The sequence below is a fragment of the Palaemon carinicauda genome, chromosome 28 (assembly GCF_036898095.1).
Source record: "Palaemon carinicauda isolate YSFRI2023 chromosome 28, ASM3689809v2, whole genome shotgun sequence".
Classification (NCBI taxonomy): Eukaryota; Metazoa; Arthropoda; class Malacostraca; order Decapoda; family Palaemonidae; genus Palaemon; species Palaemon carinicauda.
Window position 1 is genome coordinate 36,228,351 of NC_090752.1, and position 21,989 is coordinate 36,250,339.

Sequence of the window (21,989 nt, forward strand, 5' to 3'; positions counted from 1 at the left end):
ATATTACAAGAGAATTACCGTCAGGTATCACAGGGTTCCAACCCCCGGTATGACTATCCGAAGATATCGTGTATAATCAGGGATGTATCCAAAGCTAGCCATAGATATCTGCACCCTCAATAGACTTTACCCAGTCTAATCAACTAAGGGGAAGGATAAGTGAAGAGCCGTTACATATCCTTTCATCCTAAGGTGCCCGCGTTCGTCCCTGAAGCCACATTCCACATAGCAGCGTAACTACTGTGAAAAGAAAGCATCCCACGAAGAATCGGGGAGGGACAACATCATGGGTGGGCCATTAAGACGACATGGCTATCTCACCCAAAAATAGAATTTTCCTACGTGAAAATCAATTTTTTTGGGCTCAAGCCATGTCGTCCTGATGGAAGTGTACCAGAGAATTATCTATTTCTCGGTAGGAGGCCTTGAAAAGAGGTTCCAATGCCAAAATGCGCTAACCGGATTACTCCGTCAAAGCATAGGTATCAATCTCAAACCTATTTCAGAACAATAAAGAAGCTGTATTGACAAATATGATGGCCCGTCAGGGAGGAAGAAAAGGGCCAAAGGACCGCCTTCCACCATGGAAAAGACATCTGATTTCAGTAGTGATATTTTAGAACACCCAAAACTGAAGGAGGCATCGTGGGTAAAATGTATGGAACAAATAATCATCAATATGTTAAACAAGCTTGTTCAGGAAGGATAATAATCAAGAGGCACACTAATTTTATTGCCACTAAAATAATAATAGGGATGAAATAAAAGGCATGTTCACAGTCTTTTATTTACAAGTATCAGTGCAAAGAATAATAAATAAATAACATTACTGGCATATAGGAAATGTGTTTGTACCAAATAATACATCCCTATAAAAAAGGTAACATTCTGGAATATAAAAACATGACATAAGGCACCATAGGGAACTTATGACAAGATAAATTGATTGTTAAAGAAAAAAACCATACATGTATAACAAATAAATTGAACTATAGTCTAATCAACATTGACAGAGTTAGTCTATAGCAGTAAAGGTACAACATTATGTCGGAGAGACACGAATGAACCTGAAAAATAATTGATTAATTGTATTTTCATGTGCTCCTGAAACAAAAACTCATAAATAACAAGCTGGAGGAGTGTCCTAGGACGCACTTGAGGGCTACGTTGATGCAGCGGGTTCGATAACACTTCCCGCAGACCCCACAAAATGGCGTATCTCCTCCAATTGCTTCAGATAATGCTTGAAGAAAACACTAGTGGACTTCCAACCGATGTATGCCTGTAGTCCCTCAAAGGTTATGTACTGGAAAAAATTTAAAGAGGAAGCCACCTTCCTAGGGTCATGACTCGATGGCATACTAGCCGGGTCCGCTCTTTGTATAAGATAAGTAATCTTTTCTCTTAAATGTTTCAGAGACAAATCTGATCCCACCGTTTCCCCCTTTAACAATTGACCACCTTTAAACTACACTGTTCTTAATAAATAAACTTTTAGATACTGCACTGGGCACAGGGAGGGATCACTTGATAGGGGAACTATTTTCCATGGACCCCAATGTTTAGAGGGAAGTTCATTCTTAGCTAGAAAAGCGGGATCAGGGTATAAATTAACCTCACCTTTATCCAGAAATTCAATGTGGAACCTCATCTCTAGAAAGAGCCGCAATTTCACTAACACGAGCACCGGAAGCCATCGCAACTAAAAAGATGACTTTTTGAGTAAGATCATGAATAAAAGCCGTTTGATTGCCTATGTCCGAAGCGAATGGCAAAACTTTGTCCAAAGATCCAGAGATAGGCTTCGGTGGAGCCGATGGCCGCAGCCTTGTACAAGCCTTCAGAATTTTGTTGAAGAGATCCGAATTAAAATCAATATCAAAGGCATATAGTATAGGTCTAGCGAGGGCCGACTTGTACGACGAGATTGTGGAGGAAGCTAGATCTTGCTCGTACAAATCAATCAAAAAACCTAAACAAAAATCCATAGTAATTGAACCTTGATGTATTTGACCCATTTCTTCCATGACGTTTTATACTGAGTCATAGTGGTAGAAGTCTTATAGTTTTCTCCAAACTCCAACTTATCACGTTGAATTTGAAATCTCTTTTCCAGAGCTAAGGTGAAAAAATCATGAGATAAAGGTTGCTCGTTCTCCATGATGGAAGCATGGACAATCTTTCTCTGTACCTCCTGGAACAGAATCGGGTTGGGCAATGGCACCAACTTGGGATTCAGTTCTGTGACCATGGGAAACCAGTTGCTCTTCTGGCCACAGAGGAGCCACTAGGGCCGCTGTCCCTTTGAACGACCAAAGCTTGTCCAGGACCTGCATGAGGAGATTGAAGGGTGGAAACATGTAATTCCTTGTCCAATGATTCCAATCCAGGGACATCGCATCCATGCTCACTGCTGCTTGATCCACATTCGGTGCTACATAGCAGGGAAGTTTCTTGTTGAGACTCATCATAACAGATCCAATTGAAGTCCAGGGACTTGATTCTGCATGAAAGAGAATGATTTTTTGTCGAGAGACCATTCCGTCCTTAGAAGTTTTGTCTGAGATAGGGAATCCGCCATCACATTTCTAACTCCGTGAAGGTGGAATGCTGACAGATGCCAACCTTTCCTCTGAGCCAACGTAAAGATGGCTAACATTACGTGATTTATTTGAGGAGACCTTGACCTTTGTCTGTTGATGCAATGGACTATTACTTTGCTGTCGAGGACTAGACAAATGTGAATGTTCTTCAATTGTAACTTCTTGAGGGACAAGAAGACTGCCATGGCCTCCAGAATATAGATGTGGAATTGTTGAAATTTCTGGCATCAACTGCCTTGCACTTTCTTGAGTGGAGTATGACCCCCCAACCATTCAATGAGGCCTCCGCATGAAGTATCACTACCGGAGGAGGAAAGCGTAACGGTATCATCTGTAACAGACTTTTGGCAGTGGACCACGGTCGAAGTTGTCTTCGGAGTAAAACCGGGGTCTTCTTCTGATGGTCGCGAATAGCTTTGGAGGCTCTATGTTTCCAAACTCTGCTTGCCGTCCTTGAGTCGTACTTTGAGGACATGCTTTGTTACCAAGGCGAATTGCAAAGATCCTAGAACCCTCTCCTGGCGTCGCCTGGTGATCGTCCCCGACTTGATCAAAGACCTGACTGACTTCGCTATTTCCTTCCTCTTGAAGGGAGGGATAGAAAGTTAGTGAGACTTTAGGTTCCAATGAATCCCCAACCACTAGAAATCTTGAGCTGGGGTCAGTCTTGATTTCTTGAAGTTGATCTGACATCCGACAGACTGAAGGAACCTAACAACTTGAGTGGTTGCTTCCGAGCACTCCGGTGCCGAGGGAGCCCAAACTAGTCAGTCGTCCAGGTAAGCCTCTACTTGAAGGCCTTTTTCCCAAAGTTGCTGAACGACTGTGTCGGTAATCTTCATGAAAATCCTCGAACCAATGTTGAGCCGAATGGCATAGCTCTGAATACATAGCCCTTTCTCTCCAGGCTGAAACCAAGGTAGGGGAAGAAATGTCGACCTATCGGAAGATGCCAATAAGCGTCAGTAAGATCTATAGAAACGGTGTAAGCCTCCCGGGGTAGTAAGGTCCGTATCTGCGAAATAGTCAGCATCCGGAGCTTGACACACAGAACGAAAAAGTTTAGACGGGGCAAGTCAAGAATAGTTCAAGGTATGTTCAAATCTTTCTTTAGCACGCAAAATAGACGACCTTGAAATCTCATAGATCTCGTGCAACGGATAACTTTTCTTCAGCAGGTCTTGTACATATTGTTCCAGATGAGGTGTTGATCTCTGGAAAAATCTCCTGAGTTTTGGTGGCCGTCGCTTCCACTTCCAACCCAATCCGTTGGAAATGATGCTCTGTGCCCAAGGACTGAATGACCATCGGTCCTTGAACAAGGTTAGCCATCCCCCTGACTAGACCTTACTGCAGCCCTTACGAGGTCATCAGAAGAACAGCCAAATCTTTTCTCTTGAACGTCCATGGACAAGAAGATTGGGTGACGATCGACCGATTAAAACCAACATACCTTGAAAGCAACAAGAAGATCACTGCAGGCCCTGTAGACCCAGGATTTCCCCTCAGAACAAATCATCCACCAAAACGGGTGAAAACCACGCAACGACTGGGGGAAACAATTCCTCCGAAGCAGAGCAACCTTCCCCTCCTCTCAAGCACCAGAGGGGAACTACGTCACCCTCCACAATACAGGGATTAATCGCACCAAACATCTCCGATGCCCGTTGTCTCGGGGGGTGGGGAGGGTTAGTACTTTGAAGAACATCGTCTTACCCACCGTGTTTCCTCCCCCTGGACTCTTTTATGATAGTTGTAACTTTATTATTAGTTCCACACAGGGGATTTTTGTATAACGATTTTATGCTCTTTAAGAGCTTTATTTTCATGTATAATAATGTATATTTCATTAGGCTACCGCCTTGGTATTTGTTAGTTTATCTTGAATGAAAACACAAATGATTTGGTGGATGGAAATGTTTCCCTCCCGGACTACTTATCCAACCGCACTCTGTAATATGTGTTAGCTTGCCTTTAATACACTACGAACGAATCAGTAAACTGTCAGTCTCTCTCTGCTCGTCTTGTAGTCCTCACACTCTCTTCAACACAATACTGTGAATCCTGCTTGACATTCATTATCTTCCTCATTCGTTCTTGGGTGATTTTCTATTCTCTCTTTCACCATCATCATGAATATTTTATATGAAATATTTGATATTCGTCTTTTCTTTTTAACCATCTGTGTTCTTGACTTCTTCCACGTAATTTGTTTTTCTTTTTCATCCAAATCATTTTGGTGAAATTTCTGTGAGGTTTCAAGACATGTTTTGGCTTTTTCCTAGTGGCTTATATAGCCCAGGTTTAAGACCATACGGTCATGCTGTTTTTCTCTTTTTTTGGCCTTTAATTTTCTCAGACAATCCTTTACTTTTTCTACTGTGATTGTTGGATCATTGGGATATTATATCCATCTATTCTTGCGTTATCTTCCCTGTGCGCTATTTAATTTCTATATTCTATCCATTTTTCTTCATTCCAAACTGTGTTTTATTTTCATGCTTTCAATATATGATTTTCCAGTATTTGATTAATTTCTCTTTTGTTTCTTCACTAGTTATCTTAGTTCATTGTTCTCACTGAAGTTTTATAACTTCGCCATGAGCTTTTTGTCTTTTCCTTACTCTGTCTATTTTTTTCCCAGAGATTTTTATTTTTATCCATTTTTATTTCTTCTGTTACCCTTTTTTTCAAATATAACAATTTCCTTCTTTATAAATCCTTCAGGTTCAGGTTCAGGTTCTGGGGTGAGGCATAGCCTTTACAACGGCGCCTCTGTGTCTTTTAGTTTTGTGTGTTCCTTATTTTCACTAGTTTTTCTCTTTTCATCCACATTTGTTGTAGTATACTTTTCTTATTTTCAATATTCTCTTCACAAAAGAAGAATTTTCCAACTGTTTGTGCACTATCTTCTTCGTATGGTTGTTGAAGCTCAATTGCTTTTATTCTTATATCACTAAACTGTGGACAATATAATATAAAGTGGTTAGCATTTTCTTCTACGTCACAGAATACACAGTTTATATTTCCATCTTGGTGTCTGTTTCTTATATTCAAGCCCAATGAGTTTGTCCTTGCTCTAAATAATAAAATTGACGAAAATGTATTGTCATACACTTCCTCCTCCTTGATTTCACTTTTCCAGTTTTTATACAAAATTAAACTCTCCTTACACTCCATTTCACTCTTCCATTTGCTTGTGTCCCATTCTCTTGTTCTCTTCTTTATGTCCTCTTTCGTACATCTCTTGACTTCTCTCATCGCCATCCCACATTCTTCAGCATACTTCTTCACATGCATCCACCACTTCCTCTCTTTTTCTTCCATATCATTGACTATTGCTGTAAGTAGGTCCTTTTCTCCCTTAAAAATGCTATTAAGGTACCTCAGCTTACCATCCATTACCCTTGTTTTCATAGCTGATGCTCCTACATCCCCTCTCAAGGCTACAATTGCTGTATTCTTTACAGCCCCTAACATCCTTCTATACACTCCATTCTCTATTCTCTGCAACTTTTCTATTTCCGTTTCTGTTAAGTTAATCACATTTGTTCCATATAATATAGAGGTCTTTGCCCTCGAGTCCATAAGCATACACGAAGAAGATCTGGTTACCTAGCAACGAAGTGCATCTGTCCGAATGAGCTAGTTTAATATTATAATTTTATTTATTTTTGTAAATGAACTATACAGTGCTGATAGAGATATTTTATTAAAATTTTCATTTTATGATAATACAATAAATTGTTAAACATCAAAGATTATTTGGAAAACAAATTCCCAAAAGATGGAACTAATATTCCAAGTCAATATTTGACAGATTTGAAAGGAGGAATCAAGTAACATGTAAACAAAACGAGTGGAGGAATGCTCAAATTTTTTTTAAGGAACGTAAGTCGTTATTGTTATGCAAATTATTGTATTGGAGTTATTCCAACAAATATTAATTTCCCCAAGCCTTTGCCAAAAGTCTCTCTATTAATAACTAATTACCGTGAGGCAAACCAATATTAACTGGGATAACTTATTAAGTTGAATAAATTCTTAAATATATAAATACTGTTGGAGCTAACTTATTCCCTTTATTTAGAAAAAATCCATTTATGTTTAAGGAGGTGTAGCAACTATTTATTATTCGTTGTTACATTGGTTACCTGTTAAGGCTAGGATTGAATTTAAAATTTGCTTGTTGACTCACAAAGCACTTACAAGTGATAAGCCTAAATATCTTCGTGATTGCTTGGTCCCCTACCCTGAAGCTACCAGCACCGCTGTAAGAGTTAGACATGCTGATGACCCACATAGACTATTCGAAATTAGTGTGAATCATGCAATAGGAGGAAGAACGTTCAGTTATGCTGCACCGAGACTCTTTAACGACTTTCCACTCGATGTCAAGAATAGCACAAATGTGGCTGCCTTCAAGAAAAACCTGAAGACTTATCTTTTTAGAAAGTGTTATAATAGTGACCTGAAAACTATTAAGCCTGAATACAAATGCTAGCGAAATAACTGATAACGATACAGAGCAAAATATTAACTGGAAAGGAATTATTTTTTCATACACCAAGGCCCGCCTGAACAGACCTTTAGTGTTTGATGGAGGGCGAGAAATAAACCTCTAAAAGTAAAAGTAAAAGTTACTTAGGAAATATAAGATAATCTCGGTTTTAGACTTCTTGGCATAATCAGAAGCATGCATTGCTGAGATCACTTGACCCAAGGTAGGTTATTCATTCGATGGTATTGTTGAGTAAGAAGACAGCATTAGTTATACTCCTTTATAATTTGGAAAATATGCGGGAGCCTTTGTAGGGTGACGGCCAGATCCCGTAGAAAACGGGAATATTCTGAGCTGTGGCCGTCGTTCTAAAACGATTTTGGCGGGAGAAGCTAACTTAAAAAATCCACCTAACCTATGCTAAAAGCTGTATCCTTACCCAGGGGGGCTGCTCCCCCCCTTACACAACATATTTAAGATCCGTAGACCACTTCCAAACGTTTTTATTCTATACAAGATAACAGTCGGTGCGATAATAAGCAAATTAGGACGCTTGGCCGTAGCGCTACAAACTACCCAATAGGCGTTTTCTACAGTTAGCATATCTGTAAATTTTTATATTAAAACAATTACTTTTATGCAATTGGAAACATGATTATGATGTCATTGTAGGTGTTTTGAATGTTTTTGATAATGATTTATGGGAGAAATTTAATGTTTTTGAGCTATGGTGGGTCAACTACCATTATTGAAAACCTGTGATTTTGTGCTCTAAATCGTCATCAATTACGTTCGAAACACTTGAAGATATACTGTGTACCAGTTTATTTGTATGGTATTTAGGTTATCTTTTTTAAGCTCTGTTGTTTCTGCCAGTCATTGTCCTAAAAGAATTAGTCTTCAAAACAAGAAAAAGGTATCGTAATTAAAGCCGAGTACTAGTAATGAAACATGGTCAAAACACTTTAACTGTAGTTTGTCAGGACTTCCGAATGCATAGAAAACATGACTTTCCATCTCATTTTTAATGGAGTCGTCCATAACAGGGTTCATCATATTGAAAATGTCTTCTTTATTTAGTTGATCTAATGATATATAAGTTTTTGCTCTGTTGTATGCTCGCTTTGCTCATGGTTAAGCATTATCTCATTGCTCCTATTTTCTGGCACGTGGAACATGTTTCACTATGCACGTTAACCTCATGGGCTAGTTTTTCGGCATTAATTATCAATTATTCACACGTAGAATTTGATTACTTCGGTGAATATTACCCAGTGATACACTGGAGTACCTCGTATTTTCTTTAAAATTATCATTGGTTACTTGTGTAATTTTACCCGGCAAGATATCTTAGGTTAGTTTAGATGGGGAAATTTAGGTATTTTGTATCCCTGTGTTAGTTTCCCTTGTGACATGGTTTTTTTCAGGAGTCCTAATAACTTTAAAAATAATATTCTCCGACAATTATCATCATGATAATTTGTTTATAACACCTGAAAATGCATCAAGAATACCTTATTTCTTTTAAATAATCTTTGATTACATATGCAATTTAAATTACTGTCTACTGAAGGGTAAGCTAATAGGCAAAATTCTATTTGTTCCTAGGCGATATACAACCTCTCGTCCTTTAATTAGGGAGATTACATTGTCGCAAGCTGGAATCTATCATTAAAATGGATAACGAGCAGTTATCCATGTGGAGAAGGTGCAGAATGAGAAGCACTGCCCTCTTCCCAGTCGCCTCATCACTCAATTTTGCTTTGATTGCTATGGCATACGGCTATACAGCAGTGATCGACAACACTAGATTCTTTCTCTTTATCAGTATGTTTGTTTTGAATAATGGAATGCAGCTGCTACATGTCAAATCCGGCTGTACATCTGCACTCCCTTTGTGCTTCGTGTTGGCTTCCAGTGCAGTGGTAGGTCTTGCTCCCCATGCCTCTAGGCATGGGGCTGTGGTTGTCCCTCTGTCCTGACCTGTAGTGCCAGAGGCACAGTGTGTCTCGCCATGTGCCAACGTGGCGCATACCAAGAGATGTGTTTCCGTAGGTTTGCCTGGGCCTTAGGCGGCCCCCTTCTATGTACCTGGTTCTGTCCTTCGGATGGAACGGTCATACTCTTGGTTTGAGCAGATTCTCTGGAACATACTGCCTCACCCACGCCTGTGGCGAAGGATGAGGCTGCTCAGGTGCAGGATATCTCGGGGACTCTGAACCAGCCCACAGAGGCTGAGTACCCTGAGTCGGAGAGTTCATTTGTGAAAGTTCTTGCTCTCGGACGTTAGTACAATGGCCTGGGGGAGGTGGCCATGGCTCCAACCTTTGTGGGCATCATGCAGAGTGGTTTCCGGATCTCCTGCAGCTTCTAGGAGATCTACCGTGAGAACTCGCACCACGACCAGTTCTACATAAACAACCATACGCGAGTATCTTCCACAATGCTGTGCAGTCACTTCGACCTCACGTGTGGAGACTAGTACCTCCTCTCTCAGAAGAGCTTTTCACGACAAGTTGCGGAGTGAATGTCTGGATACTTGCGTAAGTCCTCAGCCTCGGTCTGCCAGGCAAAATGGAGAGTATTCTGTGGTTGGTGTCATGGAAGGAATATCTCTCCACTCGATGCCACTATTCCAGTAATAGTGGAGTTCCTTGTATACCTTCAGGAAGAAAAACTTCTTTCAGTATCAGCGGGGAAAGGCTATCGCTCAGCCTTAAGCCTAGTGTTTAAGCTGAAAGGAGTGGAATTTCCTCTTTGTTGGAGCTTTCCTTACTCATACGGAGTTATGAGATCACTTGCCCCCAGTCAGAGATTAGGCCCACTCCTTGGAATGTGGTTCGCATCCTGAAATCTTCGAAAATACCTCCTTACGAACCTTTACGCCATGCAACTAACAGAAATCTCACTTTGAAGACAGCATTCCTGCTCGTATGGCATCGCCTATTCAAGGGGATGGGGGGAAGTGACACTCAGATTCGTCCCAGTGTTTATTGCCAAGACTCAAAATCCGGGGATGCTGGACTATAGATTCGGGCCCTTTCAGATTGCCAGTCTTTGTTCTGTAACCAACGACTCAGATCAGTTGTTACTTTGCCCAGAGAGGAGTTTAAGATACTATCTTAAATGCACTGCAACAACACGGTCCAGACTAATGCCTCTGTTTGATAGTTCAGAGAGAGCAAAGAGGAGGATCACCAAAAACATGGTTTCGCCCTGGATTCGCCAAGTAATCGAAAGAGCCTTGGCTCCCAATCCTCCTCAGGCTCGTCGACTAGAGCCCATGATGTCAGGGGAATCAGTAATTTCTTGGCATTCAAACACAACTTCTCTGTGTTGCAAGTTCTCCAAGCTGGCGTGTGGAAGAGACAGACCACCTTCACAGCCCATTACTTAAAAGACATGACCCACAGGAGACTCGATTCATTCACTATTGGTCCTGTGGTGGCTGCTCAACAAGTGGTTTAAGATACCTCAGGCTTCTTGATGGACAAGTAGCAGTTGGTTGAGGGCATTGGTTACCTTGGTTAAGACTGGGATGAATGAGAATAATGTCTGGCTTCCCTTTCTTCATCTTCCCCTCCCTTGGGGGTACAGCACCACATGCCCATCTGCAAGCTGGCTTCAACCACTGCAGGTATTTATTATTACTCGCCATCAGCCTATGTGTTCTCGTCACTCGTCTGCTTCTCTAGAATCTGTTGACTCACTGTTCGCCAATCGCCTGTCACTCTCCGACTGCTCGTCACTCGTCAGCTGTTAGTGGTTCGTCAGCTGCTCAACATTCGCCAGTCTCTCGTCAGTCTCCAACTGCTGGTCACTTACCAAATGTTCATGGTTCGCCAGCTGCTCGTTCGGCATTTCACAGCCGTTCATCCTCAAGCCGTTCGCAGACCTCTCAGCGCTCACCTCCTCGCCGTTCACCCCCTCCTTGCCGTTTACCCTCTCCTCGCCACTCACCAGCTCCTTGTCATTCGCCAGCTTATCATTCGCCAGCTCCTCGCCGTTCACCTAGATCCTCTGATTCACTAGTCACCTTCCAGCCTGCAAGTGCCAATCGCCAGGACTAGATTATCACTCGTCTAAGCGTGACCGTAACTCTCCTTCTACTAATGATCACAGGTCAGTTCGTGATTGCCACTCACCAGCGGAGGGTACTCAACCAACATGGGATCGTCATGGAGATGACTCGTTGTCTTCCCCTTGAGAGTTCCTCTCTCTTCTGTTAGCTGTCTCTGCTCCGTCAAGAGGAGCCTCCTGTATACAGGTATTCAGTTGTCATGAGCCTTCGCCCCTTAGGGAGACTCGTTCCCCCAGGGGTAGGCCAGCCGGGAACCACCTACCTTCCAAGGATCTCTAGTATGGTGGATGCTCGGTCCCATTCCCTTCCGAGAGGGAACCTTCGAAGGTCTGGCAACAGCAACCCTCCACTCCTAGGCCTTGCTCATCCAAGCCTGAGCTTGAAATTGTGCCAGTGTCAATGGGACTAGGAAAGGATCCTAATCTTACTTCTTTGCAGGCTCCTAAACCTAGACCTCCAGCACCCAGCCTTCCGGAGGGTATTCTGGCCAGTACTGCATTTAGTAAGGAACCCTCCTGGTTTGACGCCCTGGTCAAGGCAGTACATCAGGCCATTATGGGAGTAATTCTACCTGCGCAGTCAATTACCAGCACGATGGGGATTCTTCTAGGAAGGTCATCTCCCCCGTCTACAGCCTCCCCTCTGTCTGACCCCAAACGTACGTCTGCTGAACCAACGCAACACAGGCCCTCTTCCTCGAAGATGATCATCTCTCCTCTCATGAGGAAGTGAGGAGCACCTGAGTCGGGTGCAGAATGCCAACAAAACCTATCACAGTTACAGTTGACACCAGTAATGACGACCAAGCAGACGAGGAAGATGGTTCATCTGACTCATCTAAACTCCTCTTTGGGGGAACACTCTACATCGTCGCCTAAGCCAAGGTTCTCAGTCGCGGAATCATTCTGCCTCTCCCCTCATCAAGGTGGTTCCCCTGGAACAACGCCCAGTTTCAAAGAAGCCATCTTACTCGGATGTAGTTCCCTCATTGAGAGAAGGGCAAAGGGAGGAACACCCCAGACCTGGTGGAGTATTTTCCGTCCCATAAAGAGTCGAAAGACTTGAAGATGATTCCTAAGACCTTGGCCAAGGCATTAAAGCCTCGATGATCCTCCCCAGTTCCAGCAAGTACGTCAGCAACCAGTGTGCCACCTATGAAAGTTTCTGATGACTTCGACCTATCCTGGGCTCCTATGGGTGAGAGCTTGTGGGTGGAAGACGACTACGATGAGGGTGAGTATCTCCCTAAGGCTGCAAATTCTAAGCTATTCGAAGCAGAGCAGAGGGAATTGGAATGCCTTCTGGCAGGTCTTGGCTTGCAAGAGGGCTAACAACGGTTTGTCCGATCCAGTGATAGCCCCTCAAGAGGGCAAAGATACGGGACTCGGAGATCTTCCAAGTCCAGTGCAGCTTTTCCTTGGTCTAAGGGGTTGATGAGTGCCCGACGGAAATGGTTCTCCTAGATCGCCAGCTCCTCCAGCTCCCTCTAAGCAGGCACATCCTCCAAGCTTTTTCTGCTGCAGTTTGTGTAGCAGAGGGCGTATTATGATGTCTCCAATGAGCCCCTTCTGGCCTTGCCTCTTAACCACTCTTTTGAGGCTCTTGCCAGATGATTCTCCTTTGAGAGACTCTCCAGACTCTCTGTCTCGTATTCTCTGTTGGAGATTTTTAACCAGGAGAAGGTCATGAAGTATGCCATGCAGGCTACTTCGTGGCTAGATCTCTGGTTGGGGTCTGCAGGACATCTTATCAAGACCAAGGATTGGTCCAAGGAGGCCACTAGGAAGTCGATGAAGACTTTTCTATTATCGGGAACTAGAATCATTGAGTTCCTCTCCCACCTGGTAATGAACCTGTGGGCGAATGCAATCCTTCGGCAAAGGGATTCAGTAATAGAAAGGTTCCACTGACAGGTCCCACAGGCGGAGGTGACGAGACTTAGGAACTCGACTCTCAATGTTTCCTCTCTGTTTAAGCCGGAAGACGTCGAGCGGGTGACAGAGAGATGGAGGAAGTCCAACCGGGACTCCCTTCTCCTTATGACCCCTACATCTCTGCCCTATCTGCCTCCACCACTGAAGAAAAAGCAGCAGCCAACAAAAGTGCTGACGAACAGGACTTCACCGACGACGACTTCAATGTACCAAAGGGTGTTAAAGAAGCGCTTTCCAGCTAGAGAGCGGAGGGGCTCTAAGTCCTCTCGTGGAAGTAACAGTAGAAGAGGTAGCGACTGAGGCCGCACCTGCTATGGCGGGTAATCCTCCCACTTGTCCATCAGTGGGGGGATGCCAGCAGAGGTGGTTGCAGCTCGGGGCCGAACCCTGAACAGTCTCCCTGATTCGTTCAGGGTATTGCATCTCATTCATTAAATCACTCCTTCCACTGACTCGGGATCAAGCCCCAATGTGAAGGGATCTGCAAAGGAGCTGGCCCTTTGGGTTGGAGTCCAGACCATTTTGGAGAAGGGTGCTCTTACCTAGACAATAATATTGCTAGTATCACAAGCACACAGCTCGCGTAGGCCGCTGGCCGTGTGTAGCATTGAGTTTAGCGAGGTGTAGGGTTTATACTAGTTACATGCGAAGCACGTTCAGGGAAACCCTTAGTCAATACCAAGAAGCCAGTTGGCATGGACTTCCAACCTTCTATGGGGTAAGTCATCCCCTATAAATAGCGTTGGTTTGTATTAGCGATGGAATAAATGACAAATTTGGAAGTAATTTGTATTTTTCCTAACGATACAAACCTGTAGTTTTTTATACAGATTGGCCTGCCAGCACTTATTGCTGTAGAAGTGGTTACTCAGCCCGGGTGTGTGAGTTAGTGGTGTTGCAAACTAACCCCCACCCCTTTGCTAACTAGTGGGTGGATGGTTAACCGTCACTAAAAGTCTTATGGCTCATCTTTCAGGTTTGCCAAAAGTAATATCCCTTATAAATAGCTACATACAGGTTTGTATCGTTAGGAAAAATACATATTACTTCCCAATTTGTCATTTTCCTAGCTATAAAAACTTAGTCCTTCAAAGTTAAACTTCCCATCTAAACCACCCTTCTCAGTCTTGAGCCAAAACTAAAAAGAGGAGCTTCCAACAGGTTGAGGGAACGGTTTCTCGCTCTTGCTCACAATATGTTGTTAATTACCTCATTAACGAATTCAATAGCCAATCCAGCTCCCCTGAAAACATATTCCCCCAGTTTGAAGGACTCGGGTTCGTATTGTTAGGAAAATGCATTTTATTTTCAAAATTTGCTATATTTGTTATTTGTTCCGGTGTAGATATTTATAGGGGTACACTTTCAGTGTAGCTGAAAGTATACCCCTTTAAATAGCTCCAGGTTTGTATACTAGGAAAAATACAAATTACTTCCAAATTTGTTATTTTTTTTACTAATTTTGTTGTAAAAAGAGTTTGATGATTATTAATTGATTTTTACTTGTTTTTGCAGGTGTCATTTGTTTCTCCCAAGTAAAGCCTCAAAATTACACCTCTTAGATCGAAGTAAATGGACCAAAGAGGTCAGGAATTTCCAGTAGATCTTACAAGCAGGAATTATGAAAATACTTTTCAGTATCATGTTTGCATACATAGATACTTAGTTGAATGTGGTTTTGAATATAGGTAATTGTTTATGCCAACATCACATTTACTTACTCAAATCTATTTTCTAATAGTTATATGTTAATTTTCAGTTTGTTTAGGTCATATGTCTTATGAGGTGTAATTAAAACTTTATTTCCAAGACATAAATGTTAATTGATGTCATAAAGCTCTAGTTTTTAATAGGTTGCTGTAAATGTTTTGTCTTTTTTAAAACTGTAATATCTGTAAACTTTCATGTTTTTGTCTCTCAAGAGATTTTGAGCTGCAAGTTTTATTTATTAATTAGGCTCTAAATTTGACAATAGAAAAATCTTACTTATAGTTAGCATTTGGTCTTCATATATATTTAAGTTATGCATTTTCTGCTAGGCTAATAATTTTCACGAAAAACTGTTTTCCAATCCTGTGATTTATATGTTTTGAATATTTAGTCATTAAACTGCTTTGTAATCCACTTCAATAAATGTTTAATTTTTTACTTTAACTTTCTTTTTAGGACTATCTTTATGATATGTTAACATGTCTCATGCCATTATGTTGAACGAAAAACCAAATGTTCGCCATCGTATTGGATCTGCTCGTGCTGGTGGATGTTCATCTTCCTCCTCATCCAGGGTAGGATCAGCTAGTTCAGGCTTTCCACGCAGAGCCAGCTCAGCTCGACCCTTTTCCAGTGATTATTCTAATCGTCCAAAGCTGTACACAGGCCGTCCTTCTTCAGCGCCTCCTGTAGTGCCGAGAAGACGACCATCATCGGCCCCTGCCCAAGGAGGAGGGGGAGGAAGTTGCGATTTGTATTCTATTAAAAGAGGAGTGGTGGGAGTAGGAGGATTTCATGTAAAGTCTCATGATGTCTCTCATTTAAATTTGAAAGTTGAAGGAAAGTCAGTAAGTATGATCATAAATATTCTCTTTTTTGGCATGTAAGGAAAATTGAATGTACTTTTGTACCTCTTGCAGGTGCTAGTTGGTTTAAGTTAGTCTCAATAAATCCTAGTTTGAAGCTTACCTTATGTTGCTTATAAATTTGGACTTGTGATAGATTGAAATTTAGGTATAGATAAACAAGTTAGAGAAGTGAGAGAATTCTATAGACATCTAACTCAGTAATGAAAAAAGTGCCATAATGACAATTAACATTTGGTTAGTTTGATAATTTTAATATTATACTGGCTTGTATGGTACTGAATGCTTTTCAGTTTCTTACTGTTATTCTTCCTAATTCAGTATGATAATTTTTTCCTATGCACATCCAAACCTTTTGTCCTTTAAAATAGGAGATGACTTTAGCATGAGCTAAAGTGGCTATTGAATCATTATCAAGGTAGTTAGTTAATAACATTTGGTGTGAGGGGGAAGCCTTACATAGCCACCTGACACTGACTATCCACTTTAGTCTGTGGTTGCAACCAATATTTATATGCTGTTGCTGTGCTCTTTCAGTGTTGGGTCTTTTACTAATTTTGATTTTTTCAATATTAAACTTAGCCGGTGATTATATAAGCTGCAGCTCTGCTGCTCGACAGAAAACTCTACGTTCAAAATCCGCCAGCGATCGCTATGCAGGTAGGGGGTGTACTTCAACAGCGCCATCTGTCGTGCAGGTACTCAGTACTCAATGTAAACACAGAACTCAATTTTCTCTCTGTCGTGCCACCGGCAAGACCTACTAAATTCGCTGTTGCTAACTGGATTGGTTTTCACAACTTTTTGGTGAAGTACACGTTTCTAGTTTTGAGCTTTCGCTTTGCAGGCTTTATCTTCAATACATCCTTGCATTCTTTTGTTGATATCGGATTATTTGTTGATGACTTTGGATAGTTTTTGAATTCCCCTTTGACTAATTCAAAATGGCTGACCCTTCTCAAGTCCCTAAATTCAGGAAGTGTAATGCTAGGGACTGTTCAAGGCGTCTTCCGAAGGCCTCTATCGATCCTCACACCGTTTGTTCCAATTGTCGGGATAAAACCTGTCAATTGGAAGATCGATGTGAGGAATGCGTTGGGCTTTCGGAATTCGATTTTATCGAATTCCAGAAATATACACGTAGGCTAGAGAGAGATAGAGTCAGGAGAAGTTCATCTCGCTCCGTTGAATTTTCCTCTCCTCATGCCCCACAACCTATTCCTTCCCCTGTAGTGGTTGCTCCTAATCCCCATTCTAGCACTCAAGAACCTTCGATGGCAGATATGATGCGTGCCATCCAGGCTCTGGGTGAGAGAGTCGAGTCCTTGGCAAGTGACCGTAACCAGCTCATGGCAGACGTCAAGGAGCTGAAGTGTAAGAGTGCAGTGGGTAGTGATAAAGTGAGTGGTAGTGTTGTGGATAGTGTTGTGGATAGTGTTGCGCTTGAGGGTTCGTCTGTTCGTGCCTGTCGTCCTCCCAGTCCGGGACCTCTTGCAAGCTCCCAAGCCCAGGGGAGAAGCAATGTCGTACGACCAAAGGGTTCGAGAGGCTTTAGTCAGCGAACAGACGTTCCCTCCGTGGTTTCGGGCGTATCTACCCAAGATCGCCCCACCCACACAAAGATGAGAGAGCCCATTTATTCCTCGTCTGCGGAAGAGGTTTCTCGTAAGAAACCATGGACCAAGGTCTCGCGGCCTCATAAGCGCAAGTCGGTCCCTTCCGCGCAAGTCCAACGGCCCAGTTGTAGCCACTGGGTCAGTTCGGACTCGCTGCAGTCTTCCGACGACTGCTCACCTCCTAAGAGAGGCAAAGCGGTACCGCATCAGGCAGTAACACCGTCTGTTGCCGCACCTGCTCCTGTAGACCCTAAGTGGTCTTTGCTGCAGACCATGCAGTCTCAGTTAACGTCATTGATGCAGGACTTTCGTGCGGAGAAGGTTGACGCTGCACCAACCTCTAGCCTACAACCAACCACGGTTGTGCGTCCGGTGGACGCTGAGGCGACCTTCTGCCGCACTCCAGCTGAGAGAGTCCCGCCACCCATGCGTTCCAGTGTACCCTGCCAGCCGCATGTTGACGTTCAGCGACGCACGGAACCTTCCGTTGACGTTCACGAGGTACAACAACAGTCTAAGTTGTTTTGTTTTGACGCGGTGCGTCAACCTCCGCAACCCAGTGTGGTTACCTCTACTCGCCCACATCAGACTAGACAGTCTGGAGTAGACGCTTTGCGTCCCCGCGCTGCTATGGTTGTTGCCAGTTCACAGACTGGGCAACAGTTCCATGACGTTGCGTCCGGTTCAGTCACGCGTGCACCCGTGCTGCCGGACTCAGCTGACCAGCTGATTCCTGCTCCTTTGCCGCTTCCTCCTCAATTCTCAGATGATGGACTCTCTGATGATGACGACGCTGCACACATTGACGACCCACATACGGACATTGACGAACCACGCAACCCTCTTTGGACTTTAGAAAAGTTCTTGCTCTGTTCAAAGAGATGTATCCTGATCAGTTTGTGTCTGCGGCTCCACGCTCTCCTCCGTCAGAGTTTGCTTTAGGCACGCAGTCATCCGCGCCTGCCTTTACGAAACTCGTCCTCGCCCGCTCGTCCAAGAGAGCTTTACGAGTTTTAGGAGATTGGATGCAGTCCAAAAAGAACCTAGGGAAGACAGCATTTACGTTTCCCCCTGCGAAACTCTCTTCCAGATCGAGCGTCTAGTATGCCACGGGAGAAGTTCTCGGCTTGGGAGTTCCTGCCTCTGCCCAGGGCGACTTCTCAAGTCTAGTAGACTCTCCCCGCAGGCTAGCCATGAGACGCTCTAAGATATGTTGGTCTCCTTCGGACCTAGACCATCTGTTGAAAGGAGTGTTTAGAGGCTTCGAGGACTTTAACTTTTTGGACTGGTGTCTGGGAGCTTTGAGCAGGAAGATCTCCCCGTCTGACAAGGAATCTTCCTTGCTCATAATGTCCTGCATGGACAAGGCCATACGTGACGGATCTAGTGAGCTTGCGGCTTCGTTCGTTTCCGGGGTCCTCAAGAAACGGGAGAACCTTTGCTCTTTCCTGTCAGCTGGAGTAACACCGTGTCAGAGATTGGAACTTCTTTTTGCTCCTCTCTCAACGTGCCTTTTCCCAGAGGACTTGATAAAGGAGATTGCTGCCTCCTTGATTCAGAAGGACACCCATGACCTGGTTGCGTCCTCTGCCCGCAAAGCCACCCCTTTGCCTACCTTGTCAAGACCCAGGATGGACACTCCAGCGTCCAGATTCATTCCGCCCTTTCGTGGCAGAGCCTCCAGCAGAGGAGGTGCTCGTGCCGAAGGGAGACGTGGGAAGAAGAAAGGTTCCAAGTCCTTTAAAGGCAGAGTCTGACTGCCATCTTCTTCAGACAGCAGTGGGAGCCAGACTCAAGAACTTCTGGCAGACCTGGGAGAAAAGAGGCGCAGATGCACAATCTGTGAAGTTGCTCAGAGAAGGGTACAAGATCCCGTTTATACGCAAACCCCCTCTAGCAACGTCTCCCATCGATCTCTCTCCCAGGTACAGAGAGGAAGACAAGAGACGAGCTTTGAAGCAGGAGGTGTCTCTCTTACTAGAAAAGGGAGCAGTAGTCAAAGTCTCGGACCATCAATCCCCGGGCTTCTACAACCGTCTCTTCTTAGTGGTAAAGAAGACAGGAGGGTGGAGGCCGGTGCTAGACGTCAGTGCGCTGAATGTCTTTGTCACAAAGCAGACGTTCGCCATGGAGACCACAAAGTCCGTTCTAGCAGCGGTCAGGAAGGAAGACTGGATGGTCTCTTTAGACCTAAGGGACGCATACTTTCACGTCCCCATCCACCCAGAATCCCAACCTTTTCTGAGATTCGTTTACGAAAAGGTTGTCTACCAATTTCAAGCCCTGTGCTTTGGCCTAAGCACAGCTCCTCTTGTGTTTACGAGGCTGATGAGGAATATTGCCAAATTCCTGCATTTAGCGGATATCAGAGCCTCCCTCTATTTGGACGACTGGCTTCTAAGAGCTTCTTCCAGTCGTCGCTGTCTGGAGAATCTAAAGTGTACTCTAGATCTGATCAAGGAATTGGGTCTCCTGGTCAATATGGAAAAGTCCCAACTGGTCCCATCCCAAACTATTGTGTATTTAGGGATGGAGATTCACAGTCAAGCTTTTCGGGCTTTTCCGTCGGCCCCCAGAACAAGTCAAGCCCAGGTATGCATCCAGAACATGCTAAAGAAGGAACGATGTTCAGTCAGACAGTGGATGAGTCTGATAGGGACGCTTTCATCCCTGGAACAGTTCGTTTCGTTAGGGAGACTACACCTCCGTCCCCTTCAATTTCACCTAGCTGTTTACTGGAAAAAGGACAAGACGCTAGAAGCGGTCTCGATCCCCATTTCCGAGAAGATGAAGTCGTCCCTGACTTGGTGGGAGGACAGTATCAACCTCAGAGAGGGTCTGCCACTGGCTGTTCAGACCCCCAACCACGTTCTCTTCTCGGACGCATCGGACACGGGCTGGGGTGCGACATTAGACGGTCGGGAATGCTCGGGAACTTGGAACTCGAATCAAAGAACGTTACATATCAACTGCAAGGAGCTACTGGCAGTTCATCTGGCCTTGAAAAGCTTCATGTCCCTCCTTCAAGGCAAAGTGGTGGAGGTGAACTCGGACAACACCACGGCCTTGGCGTACATCTCCAAGCAAGGAGGGACCCATTCTATGACGTTGTACGAGATCGCAAGGGACCTCCTCACCTGGTCAAAAGATCTAAACCTTTCTCTAGTAACGAGGTTCATTCAAGGCAACTTGAATGTCATGGCAGATTGCCTCAGTCGGAGGGGTCAAATCATTCCAACAGAATGGACCCTACACAAGGATGTGTGCAAGAGACTGTGGGCCACATGGGGCCAGCCTACCATAGATCTCTTCGCAACCTCGATGACCAAGAGGCTCCCAATATATTGCTCACCAATCCCGGACCCAGCAGCAGTTCATATAGATGCCTTTCTACTGGATTGGTCACATATAGACCTTTATGCATTCCCCCCGTTCAAGATTGTCAACAAGGTACTGCAGAAGTTCGCCTCTCACGAAGGGACAAGGTTGACGTTAGTTGCTCCCCTCTGGCCCGCGAGAGAATGGTTCACCGAGGTACTTCAATGGCTGGTGGACGTTCCCAGAACTCTTCCTCTAAGAGTGGACCTTCTACGTCAGCCACACGTAAAGAAGGTACACCCAGGCCTCCACGCTCTTCGTCTGACTGCCTTCAGACTATCGAAAGACTCTCGAGAGCTAGAGGCTTTTCGAAGGAGGCAGCCAGGGCGATTGCTAGAGCAAGGAGGACATCCACTCTTAGAGTCTACCAATCAAAGTGGGAAGTCTTCCGAAACTGGTGCAAGTCAGTATCAGTATCCTCGACCAGTACCTCTGTAACCCAAATAGCTGACTTCCTATTATACCTGAGGAAAGAAAGATCTCTTTCAGCTCCCACTATCAAAGGTTACAGAAGCATGTTGGCATCAGTCTTCCGTCACAGAGGCTTAGATCTTTCCAACAACAAAGATCTACAGGACCTCCTTAAGTCTTTTGAGACCACGAAGGAGCGTCGTTTGGCTACACCTGGTTGGAATTTAGACGTGGTACTAAGATTCCTTATGTCAGAAAGGTTCGAGCCACTACAATCAGCCTCCTTTAAAGATCTCACTTTAAAGACTCTTTTTCCTGGTTTGCTTAGCCACAGCTAAAAGAGTCAGTGAGATTCACGCCTTCAGCAGGAACATCGGATTTTCATCTGAAACGGCTACATGTTCTTTACAGCTTGGTTTTTTAGCCAAAAACGAGCTACCTTCTCGTCCTTGGCCGAAATCGTTCGATATTCCAAGCCTTTCAAATATGGTTGGAAATGAACTAGAAAGAGTCTTATGCCCTGTTAGAGCTCTTAAGTTCTATTTAAGACGAACTAAACCTTTACGAGGACAGTCAGAAGCTTTATGGTGTTCTATTAAGAAACCTTCTTTGCCTATGTCAAAGAATGCAGTATCCTATTATATCAGACTGTTGATACGAGAAGCTCATTCCCATCTGAGTGAGGAAGACCAAGCTTTGCTGAAGGTAAGGACGCATGAAGTTAGAGCTGTCGCAACTTCAGTGGCCTTTAAACAAAATAGATCTCTGCAGAGTATAATGGACGCAACCTATTGGAGAAGCAAGTCAGTGTTCGCGTCTTTTTACCTTAAAGATGTCCAGTCTCTTTACGAGAACTGCTACACCCTGGGATCATTCGTAGCAGCGAGTG

The 21,989-nt window shown here is 44.0% G+C and overlaps 1 protein-coding gene across 2 annotated transcripts in view; it reads left to right on the forward strand.

Moving 5' to 3' along the window:
- The first annotated feature begins 6,343 nt into the window (after positions 1-6,343).
- The window catches only part of LOC137621504 (myosin-11-like), a 197,660-nt gene continuing 182,014 nt past the window's right edge, over positions 6,344-21,989 (forward strand). For both annotated transcript variants that reach the window (XM_068351856.1, XM_068351857.1), the window contains exons 1-3: positions 6,344-6,494; positions 14,635-14,807; positions 15,286-15,677. In XM_068351856.1, coding sequence (XP_068207957.1) covers positions 15,309-15,677 — 369 coding nt within the window. In that variant the 5' untranslated portion in view covers positions 6,344-6,494; positions 14,635-14,807; positions 15,286-15,308. The remainder of the gene's footprint in view (positions 6,495-14,634; positions 14,808-15,285; positions 15,678-21,989) is intronic.